Genomic DNA, 19,247 nt, shown 5'->3' with positions numbered 1-19,247 from the left:
ATTCTTTCTGATACTTCTTTGCTTACAGTGAAATAAACTATAGTGAAGAGACACAGGGACGATCCGCCTGTGGTCAGTTGTCCTAGGTCCACCGAGTGGGTGGGCCCAGAATTTGGTCCCCACTACATTGTATGTATTGGATGTATGAGGGAGCCTTTCAGATGACTTTGTCCCTGTAACTGCCAAAGCTATCAGAGACTCTGTCCACCTGTAGCAACATGGAGTTAGGTATTAGCCTGGCAAGTCAGGATAACATGAAATGTACAGTCTAGCTTTGCACTATAGGCAAAGCTGTGGAACTAACTGTTGGCGTTGAGACTACCTCACCGCACATAATTTGGGCCAGCACAGCCACAGTCTCCCCACTCTCCACAATGACCAGACACACAAATAAAAACAGGAAAAGAGGCCCTGACGTGGCCAACCGGTAGGGCACTCATCTACCATGCGGCTGACCCGGGTTCGATTCCCGGCCCGGGTCCTTTGCCGGCCCTTCCCCGTCTCTCTCTCCCCACTCGCCTCCTGTCACCACCTTCACTGTTCTATCATAAATAAAGTAAAAAAGACCACCAAATTATCTTTAAAGGAACACTGTGCAGGAAATGGTCAAAAAAGGTACTGCAACTATGCTGCTCATTGAAACTGGGCTGCCTATTGCCAAATTTGATCTTTACATGAAAGTTTATTAAGTAATAAACAAATATTTTCTAGTATGGTCCAAGTACAGCCATTTTTGCAGCTAGATATGGCTATTTTTGGAAATTCAAAATGGCGGACCATGGAGAAGATCCCCCTTTTCATATATGAAAAGTGCAATTTTTCCAGTCATAATGAATACTTAGAATTTGATGCAGGTGGTGAGTATTCATGAAAGAGGTAACATTAGTGATTGGGCAGCATGAATTCTGGAAATAAACTACTAAAAATCTCACACAGTGTCCCTTTAAGAACAGGAAAAGAATGTTCACTAGACGCAGGGTATTGTGACTGGAGAGTCAGGCCGTATTCATGGCCTACTGTAGCTATGATTATCTCCTATGGTGTGGTGATAGGCCAACCAACCAAGAATCTAAAATATTTTCTGCCACTAGGTGGGTTCATCCTGTTTACTAGTTAGGTGCCTTTGTAAAATACAAATCTGCAACAGGGTTGTGGAGGGTAACTATTTTGACTGTCTATCATCTATTTTCCCTATTGCTATAATAATATAAGAATAATAGGCTAGTATATAAGAATCAAACATTTGACACTCTAATTCCTTGACCTAGCTAGTAGGCCTCTGCTGACCCTGCCATGCCGACTCAATGCAAAACCAAGAGTAGGCCTGAGAGTAACATGAGAGTAGGCCTATATTGATTATAATATTCAGACCAAAATAAGGTCAGATCTTACCTATAGTCAGAGTCAGATACTACATAGATTATAGGATTATCGAAGCCTTCTCTGTTGCAAAACAAAAACAAAGACAGGGCTGGCAGCATGTATGTCATATTATTCAGAGCACGCTGTAGACCTATCTCCACTACGCAGGGCAGGCCTGGGGGAGAAATAGGGCCTGGGCACTTTTGGCTCAAAGGGGCCCCTCATAATTAGCAGCGCAGAACACAGAACCCATTTTTTTAATTATTATTATTTTTACATTTCTGAAAATAGGGGCCAAAAAGGGTGCGGGGCCCACCGGGAAATGCCCGCTATGGCAGATGACCAGTTCAGCCCTGCCACTGTGACTGTCTCCCACTCTGCTGTCTTTATTATGTGGCTCAAAGTTCTCACTCGCTGGAGCTGATAGCTGATAAAGTAAACAGCAGTGTTCAGAGAGGCTGGAAGGAAGCTCAGTATTGTCCGGGGGACCTGTCTGTCTTGTTGTCTTCAATCTCCTGCTTAGCTCCAGCATTATGAGGTTCCTGGGTATCGTGTGTGGCCTGGCTCTGATGCTGGCCCTCTCCTCCTGCTTCACGGTAGGTAGGACCACTTGATCTGCCTCATTGTGTCTTGTGTCGATAAGGGTGTGCTGCTGGCTGTCTATTGAATCCGTTTTTTTGGGGGTTTTTTTTTAATCCTCACGCATTGTGTTTTTTTGATCTGGCACTTCAACGCTACTCCTCGCTGTTTTCATCCATATGTGTGTGTGTGTGTGTGTGTGTGTGTGTGTGTGTGTGTGTGTGTGTGTGTGTGTGTGTGTGTGTGTGTGTGTGTGTGTGTGTGTGTGTGTGTGTGTGTGTGTGTGTGTGTGTGTGTGTGTGTGTGTGTGTCTGTCTGTCTGTCTGTATGTGTCTGTCTGTCTGTCTGTGCGTGCATGTGTGCGTGCATGCGTCTGTCTGTGTGTGTGTGTGTGTGTGTGTGTGTGTGTGTCTGTCTGTCTGTCTGTCTGTCTGTCTGTCTGTCTGTCTGTCTGTCTGTCTGTGTATTCAGTCTCTGTGCTGTGCTATCTTTACAGCATTCAGAATCATTCAGTATGTGTCAGTTACATGCATATTTCCATTAAATGTATATGTGATTACATGCTGTGGGCGTTCCATTATATTTCAAATTGTCTGTGAGTATCCTGACTAACTGTTTCACGCTTGTGTCCATTTCAGATTGGGAGACAGGACAGAAAAAAATGTAAGGGTGTTTTTTTGTTTTGTATTAAATGCATTTTTTGAGCGTTCAACAATGATGCTTTTTAATGTACTATCAAGCCATGTGTTAGTACATATCCATAATTTATATGAAGGCACTTAGTGCACACAGCAGCAAGTGACCCGTGAATTGAGTCAGGCCCACCGACATGGGGGATCAAAGGGGTATGTTGTCCCCGGCCCAGGGAGATAGGGTACCTCGAATTGGATCCCCATTACATTCAATGTATTCGATAGGGGGCCCTCTGAGATTATTTTGTCCTGGGCCCAGCAAAAGCTGTCAACGGCCCTGTATAGAGCGCATGTGTGTTCACCAAGCTGGAAGGGTCTTTGATGGTAATCGTGTCATCATGGATTACAGCTCATGCCATTGATGAGGGTGGGCCGATCAGAAGAAGCATCCCACTCGTCAATAAAGGTAGACTACGCCTACTGTACAATTATACCACAAAAGGACAATAGCAAGGTTTTATTCATTTCATTTTTTGACTGATTATTTTTTGTGAATTTGATTTGTATACAAACAAAGAAGAAACACAACCTGCATCAATTGTCTAATTAACATGACTTACAATATTGATTCACCCTACATATTTACCAAACACATGTTCAGTGTGAATGGATTTTCATTTGTCACCACGTGGTTGAAATAATTTGTATGTCTTTTATGAAAAAGGATCAAAAACTCCACTTGTGCAAGGAGACATTGCTTTACCTGTGAGTATACACTTATATCTACATTCACAGAGGGGACATTTGTGTCTTCTCAATCTTAGCTTTCTGTTAACCTAACTTTCTCACAAGAGATCTAAACAGATATGAAGGAACAACAGATTATTAATCATTAGCTGAACACAGGCCAGAGTTACGTAAGATCATAAAACAAAGTGATAAACCAGTTAGAGTAGCCCACATTAGAAAAGCAGAGTACATATCTGAGTTAATTGCTATATTATCTGCAGGAGCAATTCCCCTAAAATTAGGCATACTGTACAACTTGTTGTTTTAGGCTAGGTGGTAAATGCTATTGCCAGTCCCAAAGCAAACTTGCAGACCACCATCCAATCTTCTGTGTTCTGATCAACGTGTAACATATTTTGAACTAAATGTTTTTCAATGTTGAATAAATCAAAAATAATAAAATGAATCAACAAAATCAGTCCACATATTGTAATTGTGAATGACGCGTATTTTCTTGCAGCGCGGACGTAATGCATTGATTGATAAGGCCTACAGATGGAAGTTCCCCATACCTTACATCCTGACTAACAGCCTGGGTATTATATTATATTATATTATATTATATTATATTATATTATATTATATTATATTATATTATATTATATTATATTACATTACATTACATTACATTACATTACATTACATGACATGACATGACATGACATGACATGACATGACATGACATGATATTATATTATATTATATTATATTATATATATATATATATATATATATATATTATATTATATTATATTATATTATATTATATTATATTACATTATATTAATTATATTATATTATATTATATTATATTATATTATATTATATTATATTGTTTTTGTTGTTATCACAAAGTGACGTTCTGATTAAATGTCGGAATAGGCCTACATACTCTATAATGCCAGGAGATCCTATAAACAGTTCATGATCTTTGATGGGTGTGTTTTCAGATCTGAACGCCAAGGGAGTGATCCACCAGGTGTTTGAAACCTACCGCCTCAAGTCCTGTGTGGACTTTAAACCTTATGAGGGAGAGACCAGCTACATCAAGTTCGAAAAACTAGATGGGTATGTCAGTTATGCTGGGCCCGTGCTATGTGTTTTTACAGCATTATTCAGTGTGGAAAAACATGACCTTACCCAATATTTCATTTGCCGCGTTCATTTAAAACAACATTCAAAATATCAGCGTTGTTCATTGACACTACAAAATTTGCTGTGTACAGCTTCATGCACAGATTTCAGGACTGGACAGGGACTTAAAAAAGGTCTGAGGCATTTTAGTATGGCTCATCTAAATTGTGGGCCAGTCTACCAGAAAATAATTTCCAAAGAAGGGCTTAGGATAAAATGGGTTAAACAAACAGCATCGTCCCCTGAGAACCGACATACCACCGGGAAATGCCCTGCAGGGCAGATTACCAGCTCATGGCTGGACTTGATCGTGATTGTGCACATCAGTGGTGTAGTCTACTTTTTTATGGTGGGTATACTGTATATTTGAGCATTTTTTGAAGTGGGTATACTGTATATATTTGTGCTATTCAAAACAATGGATAAATCAATTTTAAGTGGGTATACTGAAATCCCTGAAATGTAGAAGTGGGTATACTCCGTATACCCGCGTTCTACGTAGACTACACCACTGGTGCACATCCCAGGAAAAGGTGCAGCACAAAGGCTGAGAGTAGTTTCGAAGTGAGAGGTCCGCACACTTAAAATCCTTTTTGTTTTCTTTTATTATTTCATGGCTGGATTACGTTTCGACCGTCGAAACGTAATCCAGCCATGAATTTAAGTGTGCGGACCTCTCACTTCGAAACTATGGACTTGATGTGTTCACCGTAGGTGCTGGTCCATGATCGGGGACATGAAGGAGGGTCAACAGCTGTCCCTGGGCGACACCTGTGATTACAAGGGCACCGTCATGCACGAGCTGCTGCACGCGCTGGGCTTCTACCACGAGCAGTCGCGCACCGACAGGGACGACTATGTCAACATCCACTGGGACCAAATCATACCTGGTACAATGGCCAAGTTTACATTATGTTTTTTAACCGGCAGGATCTTAAGCAGAGGATCCGGTATCCGGCAGGATCCTAAAAATCGGGATCCGGTGCATCTGTAATGGCCAAGTTTACATTATGTTTTTTAATTCCGAATGGATAATTCAGAGTTCAATAGTTCCATCGTCGAGTTCACATTACACTTGTCATTGATTTCCGAATTGCTAAGTGTTTACATGATGTTTTCAAATTGGAATAAAGCTTTATTCAGAATTGATAGTGAAGGAAATGTCTCGTGTAAATAAAGCCAGTATGGAGTTGACATGGATATTAGAATGGCTGTGACTAACAACATGACGATCGATCAGGTGTTAAAATGATGTTTTTGGCCACCACAATAACCTACCTTACTATTGGACTTGCAGTATAATATATGCACAATCTCTTCAAGGTTTCTATTGTATTCCTTTGCGTCTTTGTCTCCGAGGATGTTTTAATATACAGTATATGTTTTCCTTCGCTTCTTTGCCACCAAGTCATTTTTCAGTCACCATCAAAATCTTTGTGAAAAAATAAACTTGAAAACAATAAGGAGACATACAGTGAGTCCAATATGTATTTGATCCCTTTCTGATTTTGCCGGTTTGCCCACTAATAAAGACATGATCAGTCTATAAATTTATGATAATATGTATTCAAACATGGAGAGACAGAATATCAAAAATAAATTCCAGAAAATAACTTAAAATAATATATTTTAATTTATTTGTATTTAATTTAGGCAAATAAGTATTTGACCCCTCTAGCTAAAGAAGATAAAGTGCTTTGTGGCAAAGCCCTAGTTGTCTAGCACTGAGGTCAGATGCTTCTTTTAGTTGATGACAATGTTTGTGCATATAGTAGAAAATATTTTTGCCCATTTTTCTTTGCACATTATCTCTAAAACATTAATAGTTTGTGGCTGTAGCTTGGCGAATGGGAGGTTCAGTTCTCTCCATAGAATTACTATAGGGTTAATATTTGGAGACTGTCTAGGCCACTTCACGACTTTAATATGCTTCTTATTGAGCCACTCCTTCGTTGCTTTACTGTATGTTGTGTATTATTGTCATGTTGGGAGATCCAAAAATGGCCCACCCTTCAGTGTAGTGGTGGAGGGAAGGATGTTTGCACTCAGGATTGCACATTACATGTCTCCCTCCATCCATTCGTTGACGATGTGAAGTTGTCCTGTGCCTTGGCCACACACACACCCTCAAACCATAATGATACCACTTTCATGCATGATGGTGAGGAGGGTGTTCTTGGGATCATAGACAGAAGTACTCTTTCTCAAAACACATTGAATTGTGATAATGCCAAACATCTTGATTTTGGTTTCATCTGACTACAGCACCTCCTTATATATCCTAAACCAGTCTGATGTTTGTTGGCAAACCTCAAGTGGGACTGCACAGGTTCCTTCTGAAGTAAAGGTACCATGTGTGCACTACCGGAATTTAAACCTCTGTGACATTAAGTGCTACCAGTAGTTTTCTCAGTGATTTTGGTCAGTAGCTTTGATATCATTGCCTAGTTCATACCGTATAGCTCTAGGGTGATTTCTTTCTGTTCTCATGATTATCAAATCCCTACAAAAGGTCAAATCTTGTATAGAACCCCAGACAGGCTGATGGATAGTCATTTTGTATTCCTCACATTTTGGAAGAAATGCATCAACAGCTGGGTCATTAATACCCAGTCTCTTTCTTGTGGCTTTGCAGCCCATTTAATCTTTGTTCAGGTCTAAAATCGTGTCCCTGATATCATTTGACCACTCTTTGGTCTTTCCCATGCTGGTGAGGTTGGAGTGTGACTGATTCACTCATACTATGGACTGATTCTGCTGATTCAATGTGTCTTTTATGCATGTTAGTATGTACAGGTGTTTTTAATTCAGATGGCAAGTTGATCGGAAGTGCCCATCTGATCTGTGGGCCCGGAACTGTAATCAGTTGGCAGGGGATCAAATACTTATTTTGCTCGATGAAATGGAAATAAATTAATATATATTCTCTTCAGTTAATTTCTGGATTTTCTTTTTGATATTCTGTCTCTCCATATTAGAATGCATATTATCATAACATTTATTGACTGATCATGTCTTTGTTAGTAGGCAAACCAACAAAATCAGCAAGGGATCAAATACATATTGGACTCACTGTAGGTAGACAGACATAGACATGCTTTATCTGTGTTTGTGTCAACTTTACATTTTATTATCCTTCAGTTCTTCTCATCATATTTCATGTACCTCATGGGTGCCCCCTGCAGGCATAGAGTCTAACTTTGAGAAGCACGACGACACGCTCATCTCTGACCAGAACACCCCGTATGACTACGAGTCCATGATGCACTACGACCCTTACCTGTTCGGGATCGACCCCGACTACCCCACCATCACCGCCAAGGACCCGCAGATGACCAAGCTGCTTGGACAGTACAACGACTTCAGCGACATGGACCTGCTCAGGCTCAACAGGATGTACAACTGCAGTGAGTAGGCCAGGGGTCCCCAACCTTTCTAGGCCTGAGGGCTACCAAGGGCTACCTGAGGGCTACTGAGGGCTACCCGAGGGCTACTTTTGTTCAAAATCCTCTACTGATGTCTTGGCATCATTCTCAAATCATACTATTATTGAATGATAATTTGTTTATTGGTTGTAAAGAATAAATAATCTCATATTTAAATCAAGAAAAGCATTAACTGTGACTAAAATCTGGTAGTCGTCACTGTTTATTAACATCCTTGGTGGGCACCTCAGAAGCTCCTGGGGGGCTACCTGGCACCCGCGGGCACAACGTTAGTGACACATGGAGTAGGCTATGTAAGCAGCAGGGCCGCCGCTAGGGCATAAGCAGAGTATGCAGAGCGCTTAGGGCCTCAACCACTTTGACCCCCAAAATTGGGGCCTCCTAAATTGAGAGTGACAGAAAAAAATACTAAGTGACATTACAAAACACACAGTATGTATTCGTTGTCAAAAGACCCATCATTTTTCTTTAAAAAATGTGTATTCCATTAGTCAATTTAAGATAATTAATCATTAGTATAATATTACTTCATTATGAAGGGGGGCCTCTTGACCAGTTATGCTTAGGGCCTCGAAAACCTTAGCAACGGCCCTGACAGACAGAAAGACAGACAGACAGACACATAGACAGATTGTGCTAGTGTGCAAGCAGGGGAAATTGTCGTATTACATATTGTTCAGTATGTGGTTCATTCAGTTCTTCATATTAATGCTTGACTGACAGTGATTGTGTCTGTCTTCCAGCTGCCCCCCTGACTCTGCTGGACCAGTGTGCTTTCGAGTCCAACAGTGTGTGTGGCATGATCCAGAACGAGAGAGACACCGCAGACTGGATACGCACACACAGCTCTTCCTCCTCTCCTGACCACACTCTAGTGGGACAGTGTGGCAGTGAGTATATTCAAAATAATGTCTCACAGAAGAAAGACAATAAAGAAATAACATGGGAAAAAGCAGGAAGGGTGCCTTGGAGCTGACCTCACAGGGATTGTGTATACGCTCTGACAGTCAAGCCAGGCTTTTTGGTGTAGCAGTCAGAGCCCCAGTTTGGTCAAAAGTCGTGGCGCAAACCGATTTGTAAGTTGTGTGTATCATTACTAGCCTGGGCGAAAGCCGACTGTGGAGCCAAAATCTTTGTTTGGGTGCAGTACATAGTATGGCGTCGCCAGGCTATATCATTACAGCCCTACTGAAAATGTATGCCTCCAATTTTCTGTGTCATCCTTAGGTGCTGGATTCTTCATGCATTATCCCACCAACAAGGGGCTGGTTGAGGACTCAGCATTCCTGGAGTCCAGGATCCTGTACCCCAAGAGGAACCTCCAATGCCTGCAGTTCTTCTACAAGATGACCGGGAGCCCCAAGGACAAGCTTGTGGTTTGGGCCAGGAGAGAGGATGCTAAGGGGAGGACCATTTCCACCACAGCCGCTGCAACTTTTATGGGTAAGAGACCTTTTTTTTTTTCTTCAATGCGCACATCTTGAAATTTCAAAGCTGTACACCTGCTGCTGTAATGGTACTTTCATGGGAAAGGGTAAAACACAAAATCTTAAAATGCCACATAGCCGCTACGCTAAATATTAGCGTATTAAAAAAAAATCCAAAAAGTGTAGCACAAGAGACGATTCTTTCAAATTTGGGCAGTTGTGTATTTGATTTGCTCACCCTTGAAGCCTTGTCACCAGGGCTTGACTGGCCATAAGGCATACAGGGCATTTGCCCGGTGGACTGTGGAGTGTTTTGGCCTGGTCTTAAGGTAGAAAAATTCGCACTCACAAACTGCGTCTCATTATTTATTTATATTACCACCATGTCCAAAAAGCAAACGCGTTTCGGCTATCAAGCCTTCATCAGTGCGGGCAAGCAAGAGATTCACAAGAAAATCTCGAGTTGTACTGCACTGTCAAAACTGCACTGTGTATTGCTCTACCAGGGGACTACATCTGCGCAGCATGTGGACTGTGTCTGGGCCGCATGTGGCCCTCGAGCCGCCAATTGAATAGGTCTGCTATATGGTATGTTGTATTAGCCTGCTATGCCACAGTGCCTCCTGTTACTGTGATCATATCAAGCCCTTCATAATGGCTTTGTCTCCTGTATGTCAAGGTGACGACGACCACTCCTGGAAAATCGCCCACGTGCCCTTGAAGATGGACGGCAAGTTCCGCTACGCCTTCCAAGGTCTCCGCGGAGACCCGTCCAACTCCCAAGGCGGCATCCTGATCGACGACGTCACGCTGGCCGAGACGCGATGCCCGAGCGGCGTGTGGCGCGTGGCCAACTTCAGCAAGCTCATGGCCACCATGGCCCCTGGGGAGTACGTCCGGAGCCCACTCTTCCACAGCCCCGAGGGCTATGGCTTCAGCCTGCAGCTCATCCCCAACTCGGACGAGTACCCCGGCTACGTGGGAGCCTTCTTCCACCTCACCAGCTCGGCGAACGACCACGCGCTGAAGTGGCCGGCGGGCAACAGGCAGGTGACCATGACGGTGCTGGATCAGCACCACGACGTCACCCGAAGGCAGTCGTTTTCCGCCAGCTTTACCACTGACCCCAAAGAGCTCGTGCCCGGTAAGAGACAACAGTAACTCGGGCCATTCGTGAAGTCTTTACGAGAAAAACAGAAAATCAACTTTAAGCCTCGTGGTGCCTTTACGAACAGCCTCGTTTCTCGTGGTTGGGTGACGAAAGGGGGAACTGACAATTGGGGTAGCTTGGTTCTGGGGGGAAGAATAATGCGGACGGACGTCAACAATCAAGCGCCACTGAAGGCTAACTGGAAACGACGGTAATCAAACATTTCAAACAAGTGATTTACGGTTAAGTTTAGGGTTGGGTTTAGGGTTAGGGTTAAGGTTAGGGTTAGGGTTAGGTTTAGGTTTAGGTTTAGGGTTAAGGTTAGGGATAATGTTGGAGGAAGGGAGACATGGCATGAAGCTGACACAACAACAGCGCTCCCTTCCCGGAATGCACGCACGCTGCTCGGGTGGTCTCTCTCTCTCACCCTCTCTCTCACCCACTCTCGACAACAGCGCGCGTTGCCCAACTACGAAAAATGAGGCTATATCGTAGCAGCACCACAAAGCATGTAGTCCCGAGAATGGGCTCTAAGAGAAGTGTGTAGATGGGTGTGGAGACTGGTTTGAATCCAGCCTGAGTCATTTCCAGCCTTATCCCATCAATACAGTGAGAAGTGTCTAGATTAGATTCATATTACATTACATTACACTTAGCTCATGCTTTACTCCAAAGCGAGTTGCAGTTATTTTAGTTCTGGCCGCTTTTGGTTACAGTCCCTGAAGCAATGTGAGGTTAGGTGACTTGTTCAACGGCCAAGATCCACGGGATACTGGTGGGCCACTTCATCAAGAAGCGTCAGAATGCCACAGTCAGAGGCAAATCTTCATCCCGTGGACAAGATCAGGCTTAGTTTAGTTTTTATTTTATTTAGTTTAGTTCAAAAAAGGGACCGTGCACAACAGTCATTGTTTACAAAAGTAAAAAGGTGGCATGTGCTAGATTATAGCTAATGCAGCTAATTTCCATCTGCAGTCCAAGCCAAAGCATCACCATAAAAGTCTATAGGAAGCAAACCAAAAAGCCAAGATTGTGTTCAGTAACAAGGTGTAGGGAGAGGTAAGTGTGGGATTTGAACCTGTAACCCAATCATCAGCTGCCAGAAGATTGTCTTTAAGCCTATATATCCAAGCCCAAAGCTTGTTGCACTGGCTGGTCCCAACAGACTGTGGTTAATTTTCTGGGTCTGCATTAGGGATGCAAATTATCGATTAATTAATTAATCATTAGTTGATAGCCTTATCGATCGACTTACGATTAATTGATAAGCAGCATTTCTCCCTGAAATTTCAATGTTTCTCGAAAAAAAATTACAAAATCTAAAAATTTTAATTAAAAATTGAGATAAAATACCACATTTAAATAAATTCTATTTCAATTCTTTAATCCAAAGGTGATTTAAATATTCCCACTATTCACACCCCTCTTCACGCACACTCTTCACATGCCCATTTCACCTGGGTCTCTTGTCAGTTGAATTGTCAATTAATTGCGATTAATGTTTTTTAATCGATTAGCGCATTGGTCGATTAAAGTTGATTAATTTATTAACTGTTTGCATCCCTAGTCTGCATTGGTCAGTTCCTCCCACTGGACCCAATGCTAGAGTAATTCAGGCATTCTGGGAAACACCTGCAGGAGACGGGATTGACCCCCCCGTATGTTGTCATGGAGACTCACCGCCACTGCAGTTACTGCATTTACCAATGGATAAATACTTTTTTCTTACTTTGTTTCTTCTTCAGTTTCTCATTATTCTTTCCTTTGGTGGGTCAGCAGCACTGCATTTAGAGTGACAGCCTATTGTCTATTTCAAGTCACTGGAATGCTCTTTGCCGTGTAGGAGGATCTCTCCCAGGGCTTGACACTGGCACCTGCCAACCGGCCAAATGCTGGTAAAACTTGTCTGTGGCTGGTAACAATTTCAGTGTCACTAGCCAATTTGGCAAGTAGCTTTATTCTATGGTATGGCATATCAGAATAGCGTATATTCTGCACTTTGCCCTTTGTGTATTAATTGTTTGTATTTAAGTTCAAGAAAAAGCTCAGTTACTCAGTTTCTATTTGTTTGTTTTATTTCCACGTAGAAACCCATGCACTCATCTTCTTGCTTTAAGCACCTCATCTTCTGAGGTTAGATATACAGAGTCATGATAAAAAAAATCAAACTTAGTAGAATAGTGGCTAGTAGAATAGCTGGATGGCTAGTGACTCGGGAAAACCACTAGCCACAGTGGTCGGCAAGCCAAAAGTTAATGTCAAGCCCAGATCTCTCCATATAACCACCACCTACCGCTAGTATGCAGCACCCACCGCGGGAACACTTCCAAGAGACTCTTCCTGGCTCGGGACTGGGAGCGAGGGTAGCGGCCAATAAGCCAGTTAAACTGATGGATGATACAGTAAGAAGGCCAGATTGGATAAGCCATGAACACACAGGAGCCAGCAGGTCACACCTACAAATAGGCACACACACCTACAGAGTTTGATCCGACTGCACCCTGGTCACTACCAGGTCACCAGGTCTGAATTCCAGGTTACATCCAGGTCATCATATGGTAGGACCTCAAGTGTAGAGAGTCACTTCTTTGTCCCTATGTCTGAATCCACGCACTAGTGCCCAGTGCACACAGTGTGCTGAGGTCTTCAGTGCATAGTGTCATAGAAAAATTTGAGCACTCTGCACTGTGCACTCGGTGGAAGTGACGGCTGAGCATGGCATTAGCTCGCCAAAATATCGGTTGGCTACTGTTTACAACACACAGCGTCTGGTGCTTGTATTTACATTTCCTTCACCCTAAAGGGCAACAATCACACATACAATACTTGGGTTGGCATGAAAAGGTTGGTGTCTCAGCAACATTGGTCACAGAGTTAGGAGACTGTTGACCAAACTCTTCTACTGAGATGAACACCACGTTTCCTCCGTGGCATTGTCAACATGGCGGCCGTTTAGTGCGTGCAGTGTCCATCATCCGGGCGCTTTCAGTGCACTGGCAGAACCGAAATTTTCAGCGTGAGCTCCCTAGGCACTGAAATACAGTTACCGGAGTGCACAAGTGCGTGGATTGAGACACGGGGTGTGTAAACCAGAGACATTAGAAAGGGACCAAGGGTGCATTCCAATATGCGACCTTGCGTCCTCCACTTGTGCTTGTGGCCTCGCCCTGCCTCCTGGGCCCTCCTCCGTGGAGAAAACAAATAACTTTCCTCGCTGTCAGCCTAGCTAAAACAATTTTTGGCGGACTATTCTTAATTCACCATCCAGTTTGCAAATGAGAAAATGACTTTACAATTGAGTTTTTGCGAGATATTGAAATATAATGCAGTTGTCAGTGATGTCATCGTGACGTATTACTTACTGGTACGAGGCCACAAGCGCAAGTGGAGGATGCAAGGTCACATATTGGAACACGCTTCTAGAAAATCTTTGGTCAGGTCACCATCAGGTCACTTCCAGGTCGCTACCAGGTCACTTCCAGGTCATCATCATGGCAGGACTAGAGTGTCACTTCTTGGTGTAGACAGTGTTAATTCAACACTTGACGATACACAGGGCAGGTAACTTTTAGAACAATGTTCCTGGGCAACGATATCACTTTTATCAAAATAATTTGAATCAGCAACAGACAATTTTTTTTATTTTTTTAAAGTAGGCCTATTCCATCAGAAAATTCAGAGCCAATCATGATGTTCCCTGGCAGCATTGCCAAAAAAGATGCCCGCCGTATCATTATCTTCAGACCCTTTTCTTGTTGGTTCTACTCTCTACTCTTCTAATTGGTCCTCCAAGTGTTGAATTAAGTGCTGCAAAATCTTTTGCGTAGACTCGAGGCACCTAGTTTGTGATCATGGTTTGCTCTGTTCAGAGGTGCATCTTGTCACCAGGCTAGGCAGGCAGCTGCTTGCGGCCCCCCCAAGCTTATAGATGGTTAATAACAGTTAAGATTTAAACTAAAGTAGTGGCGATTTGTTGTAAATGTTCATTCCTTTGGGTTTTTGCTTGGGGCCCCCACTGACACTTGAATCGCCTCTGGCTCTGTTGCTTCAATGGCTATAGGCTCTGATCTGTTCTACTGGGACAATCCTGCCAAGGTGGGCACCTACGACCCCTCCTGTGACTGCTATCACGGCTGGACCTGGGGCTGGAGCTGGTTCTTCTCCCATGCTGACCTGCAGAAGCGAAGCTTCCTGAAGAACGATGACTTTATTCTCTTCATTGAGTTTGAAGGTGAGCACTGTTCGAGAGGGGGATAGATCATTTAGTGGCATGTGGCATGTGCCAGTGACATGCGGAAGTGCCGCAGTGGCATGTCCATTGATTTTATATTAGAACCACAGACCTATACTAATTATTAATAATAAGTGTAATCATATTTATTATCAATAAGTATTATTTTTAATTATTTATGTATTCTAGGTCTGTAATTACAAGTTACAACAGTTAACGGGCATGTCAAGCGCCTCACGGTTGGGCATGTCACTATGGCTACAGTGGCTACTAAGATGTCGAACTGTGTCTAACCCAAAACTCATTCCTAAACCTAACCTGTCAGTGGAAAAATGTGTTTTATAATAGCATGACAGTGATGCCACTTCCGCATGTCAATGGCACATGCACATGCCACTAAAGGATCTAACTCCTACTGCACTGTTCTCTACAGTGGCCAGCAGGGCCGTTACCAGACATTTTCAAATACAGAGGTCAAATACTGCATGCTGTACATTTAGAACGCTTCAAACACTTCAGTCAAACTCAAAAGTTTGTTTTCATTAATCACTGCCATGAGGATGAATGGGAGTGACGTATATAGACTGAATTTATCATTGTTGATCATACGTGTATATCGGTTTTCATCAATAGATACATTTCACATCACTGAAAAAAAATACAGAGGACATGACCTCTGTGTCCTCAATGGTAGTTACGGCCATGGTGGCTACAGAGGCTGTATCAGCATCATCAGTAGTGTTTTGGTATGTGAGCAAGGCAATACATGTATGAGAGACAGTAGTAAAAAGCAACATTTCTATTTACTGTGTGCTGTCACGTGTGTTAGTGCATGTTATACATACAGTAGTAGACTAGTGTGTGTGTGTGGGGGGGCGGGGGCGTGTGTGTGTGTGTGTGTATGCGTGTGTGCATGTGTATGTGTGTGTGTGTGTGTGTGTATGTGTGTGTGTGTGTGCGTGTGCGCACATGAGTGTGTGCGTGTGTGTGTGTGAGAGAGAGAGAGAGAGAGAGAGAGAGAGAGAGAGAGAGAGAGAGAGAGAGAATATGGTGTGTATTAGTCTGTTCATTTGTGAGCGTAATAAAGTATGTGTCAATATCGTATTCCAACCGGTGCTTAATTTTGTTTTACAGATCTCACCCCTCTGGTTAATACTGCCTAGGCATGAGAAGGCACTCCTTCAGAGATCAAAGAAAGAGGATACCAATAAATATGACATGCTTTGTTAGATTTAGTGTCTGAATTATTTGCATTATTTGTAGGCTTGTTCATGAAGACAAAACAATGTGATGATCATGCATGAAATCCTTGTGGTTATGAGGGGCAAACGTGATTGGGAAGGCTCCAATGTAGGCTAGGCCTACATTAAAAATGACAACACTCTTGTTTTTTGTACACAAAATATTTGTTTCAATGACAAATTACATGTTCCACAGCCACATTAGCAATTTAATTATACGATAACCATTGAAATGAGAAATGACCATTTCTAGTGATATTAAAAGCTGTGCTGCCTGTCGCTGGATTTCCAGCATTCATTAGGCCTATACTTGTTAAAATGTTTATAGCACGTAATATAACTCGTACGGTCCACTCTACTGCTAAAAAACTCAACCTTATTAATTAACGCAGCTAATAAATCTGAAGCTTAGAGTTAAGGGCTGCCTTGAATGTGTGTGTCTCGTTCTTTTGCATTAAATAAGTTTATTACAGTCATGCCTTGTAAACAACTGAGCATTGTGGTAAGCAGATATGTAGTAGCTTGTTTCTGCATGCTAAATACCCGATACCGAGTCGGCCAGGGAAATGTCTCCAGTGATCGCGGGTAGGGCTGGACTCTGGGAGAAATAGGACCCGGATACTTTTTGCTTACAGTAAAAGGACACTGTGCAGGAAATGGTCAAAAAGGGTACTGCAACTATGCTGCTCATTGAAACTGGGCTGCCAATTGCCAAATTTGATCTTTACATGAAAGTAACAAACAAATATTTTCCATATGGTATAAGTACAGTCATTTCTGCAGCTAGGAATGGCTATTTTTGGACATTCAAAATGGTGGACCACGGAGAAGATCCCCCTTTTCATGTATGAAAAGTGTAATTTTCCCAGTCATAATGAATACTTAGAATTTGATGGTGGTGGTAAGTATCAGGGCCGTCGTTAGGCCTATTTTAGGGGGGCTTTAGCCCCCCCTACATTTGTATTAGCCCCCCTGAAACGATTTTGCAAAAAAAAACAAAAAAAAACACCTCAGGAAAAGTGTAATTACTTACACGGATGAAATGTTCAGACCCAAAGTAACTTAATTTTTACTCACAATTCCCTTGTAATAAATCAATTTGACATTGTCTTGAAATTATAGTTGAGCTTTAATATTTGTCTTAGCAGTTTGAAAACACACATGAACTGATTAAAATAGCTACTAATGGAGTAAAAATGACCAAATATCTGCCAGGGATGCATAGTTTTCCAAGTAAGGAATAAAGTTTGAATGAATCGCTTCCTGACCACTGCTTCTCCTGGAGATGTGCAGTTAGTAACTCCTTAAAGTTCCTAGTCCTTGTGTAAATTATGCTCTCTGCATTTTTATCCAATCATTTTAACTTCCGTAGGCTACATAATATTCATCAGTTGAAACATTTTGAAATGTTTTGTTTAGCTTATATATGAGGAATGTTCATTAAAATGTGAATTTAAAAAAAATCACTGCAACTAGTGTTCAAAAATCGGTATGGTGCTCTTAAAATAATTGTTCAAGAAGACGCTTTTGCACACCTCTGTAGGTGGGCAGGTGCGTAGGATATTATCCCAGTGGGGTTGTCATTCAAGTGTAAAGAAATCCTGCATACTGTCCATTCCACCAACAAACTTTAATACAACATGAAGAAGGTCGGATGACCGAAACAATGTATTGAATTTTGTTGGTGGAATGGACAGTGTGCGGGATATCTTTGCTCTTAAAATAATGAATTCATAGACAAAACCTTAGCAGGTGAGCTGAACATTTTTCGGCGAGCGCTTTGCGCGCGCATTTTCTTCCTCTGGGGCTAAGCCCCCCCTGTCTCTCAAACCTAGTGACAGGCCTGGTAAGTATTCATGAAAAAGGTAACATTAGTGAATGGGCAGCATGAATTCTGGAAATAAACTACTAAAAATCTCACACAGTGTCCCTTTAAAAGTCCCCCTCATATTTAGCGGTGTAGAACTGACTCATCGGTGGGTCCACGAGGGTGCAGGGCCCACTAGGAAGTGCCCGCTATGCCAGATGGCCAGTCCAGGCCTGAGCGCGGCACTAATAGGGAAATAATGAGAGTGCTTGCTGGGGAGCTGGTGCAGGGTAGGGACGGGAGTGGCAGCCAAAGGAGCATTGTCATGCAGTTGGTGAAACACCAGTAACAGCGCAAGGGGGGTCAATTGAACCCCTGTGTGTGTGTGTGTGTGTGTGTGTATGTGTGTGTGTGTGTGTGTGTGTGTGTGTGTGCGCGCGCACATGCATGCGTGGGTGTGTGGGTGGGGGGTGTTGTCATGGACACTCAATGCCACTGGACTTCCTGTAGGCCTACCACTGAAAACGTTTTCGTTTGTTTTTTCTGTTTACTTGTTTGTGTCTTTCTTTCTTTCTTTCTTTCTTTCTTTCTTTCTTTCTCTCTTTCTTTCTTTCTTCTGTGTTTATTTATTGTGTGGAGACTTGCAGCAGTGTGCATATGGTCTGTGTTGGCAATGGTAGTGCATTGACCTCGTGGTCGGGCAGCTGGCCAGTAGCTGTTGCCCAGCTTATGTCGACCTTGGTGGCACAGAGAAGGTGCAGTGCCAGGGCTTTTGTAGCCTACGATCCGCTTGTTGGAAAAGATTTCCACTTGCAGGAGGAGAGAAGTGCCGCACACTCTTGAGTTGTATAAACAAGTTTTTAATGTGACAACGTTTCGGCCTGAATGTTGTCACATTATAAACTTGTTTATACAACTCGAGAGTGTGCGACACTGTTCTCCTCCTGCAAGTGTTTTATTGGTTGCCAACACCTCTTTTTCTGGTGTGTGTTTTTCACCTCCACTCATCAAAGATTTCCACTACCATGGCTACTACTACCAATGACAACTGATCCATTTGTAAATGTTTGGAATGCTATCCAGCCCAACCAGAGTGGTAGGCATTGCTCTTGGTCAATGGTAATCACTTGCTATTACTTATGAATGTTTTTCTTTTATGTCAGTGTGTAGGCTAAATGTAAAGCTTTGTGGAATTACAGGGGTCACGGAGTGCTGGATGCTAATCAGTAGGCTACTAGCTTGTTTAGCAGCTCTACCCTGCACTATATTCAATGCCAACTCAAATGAGATTACGTCTATATTGGCCACAGGGCAGATTTCTCATTATTTTAAGTAAGGATAAACCGATATATATATCGGTTCGATATCGGGCCGATATTTGCATTTTTTAAGTGTATCGTATCGGCCGATACGCGTGTGGTTTTGGCTGATACGCAATATTTATTGTTT

General features: G+C 42.6%; 1 protein-coding gene across 1 annotated transcript; it reads left to right on the top strand.

Annotated features, from left to right (window-relative positions):
* Positions 1-1,895: 1,895 nt before the first annotated feature.
* On the top strand, positions 1,896-16,387 carry LOC134468260 (meprin A subunit alpha-like). Its single transcript, XM_063222203.1, has 10 exons — positions 1,896-1,958; positions 3,823-3,898; positions 4,313-4,430; positions 5,211-5,386; positions 7,682-7,903; positions 8,686-8,832; positions 9,170-9,385; positions 10,049-10,513; positions 14,580-14,750; positions 15,885-16,387. The coding sequence occupies exons 1-10, from the start codon at positions 1,896-1,898 to the stop codon at positions 15,911-15,913; spliced, it is 1,683 nt and encodes a 560-aa protein (XP_063078273.1). The 3' UTR covers positions 15,914-16,387.
* The last annotated feature ends 2,860 nt before the right edge of the window (positions 16,388-19,247 follow it).

The sequence above is a fragment of the Engraulis encrasicolus genome, chromosome 18, assembly GCF_034702125.1.
Source record: "Engraulis encrasicolus isolate BLACKSEA-1 chromosome 18, IST_EnEncr_1.0, whole genome shotgun sequence".
In the NCBI taxonomy this organism is placed as follows: domain Eukaryota; kingdom Metazoa; phylum Chordata; class Actinopteri; order Clupeiformes; family Engraulidae; genus Engraulis; species Engraulis encrasicolus.
This window is presented reverse-complemented; position numbering and strand designations above follow the sequence as displayed.

Excerpts from the sequence above, each read along its gene's own strand:
- LOC134468260 (XM_063222203.1), top strand. The coding sequence starts at position 1,896 with ATGAGGTTCCTGGGTATCGTGTGTGGCCTGGCTCTGATGCTGGCCCTC. Across the intron at positions 7,904-8,685 it reads CAACAGGATGTACAACTGCA|CTGCCCCCCTGACTCTGCTG; the intron begins GTGAGTAGGCCA and ends TCTGTCTTCCAG. Across the intron at positions 14,751-15,884 it reads TCTCTTCATTGAGTTTGAAG|ATCTCACCCCTCTGGTTAAT; the intron begins GTGAGCACTGTT and ends TTTGTTTTACAG.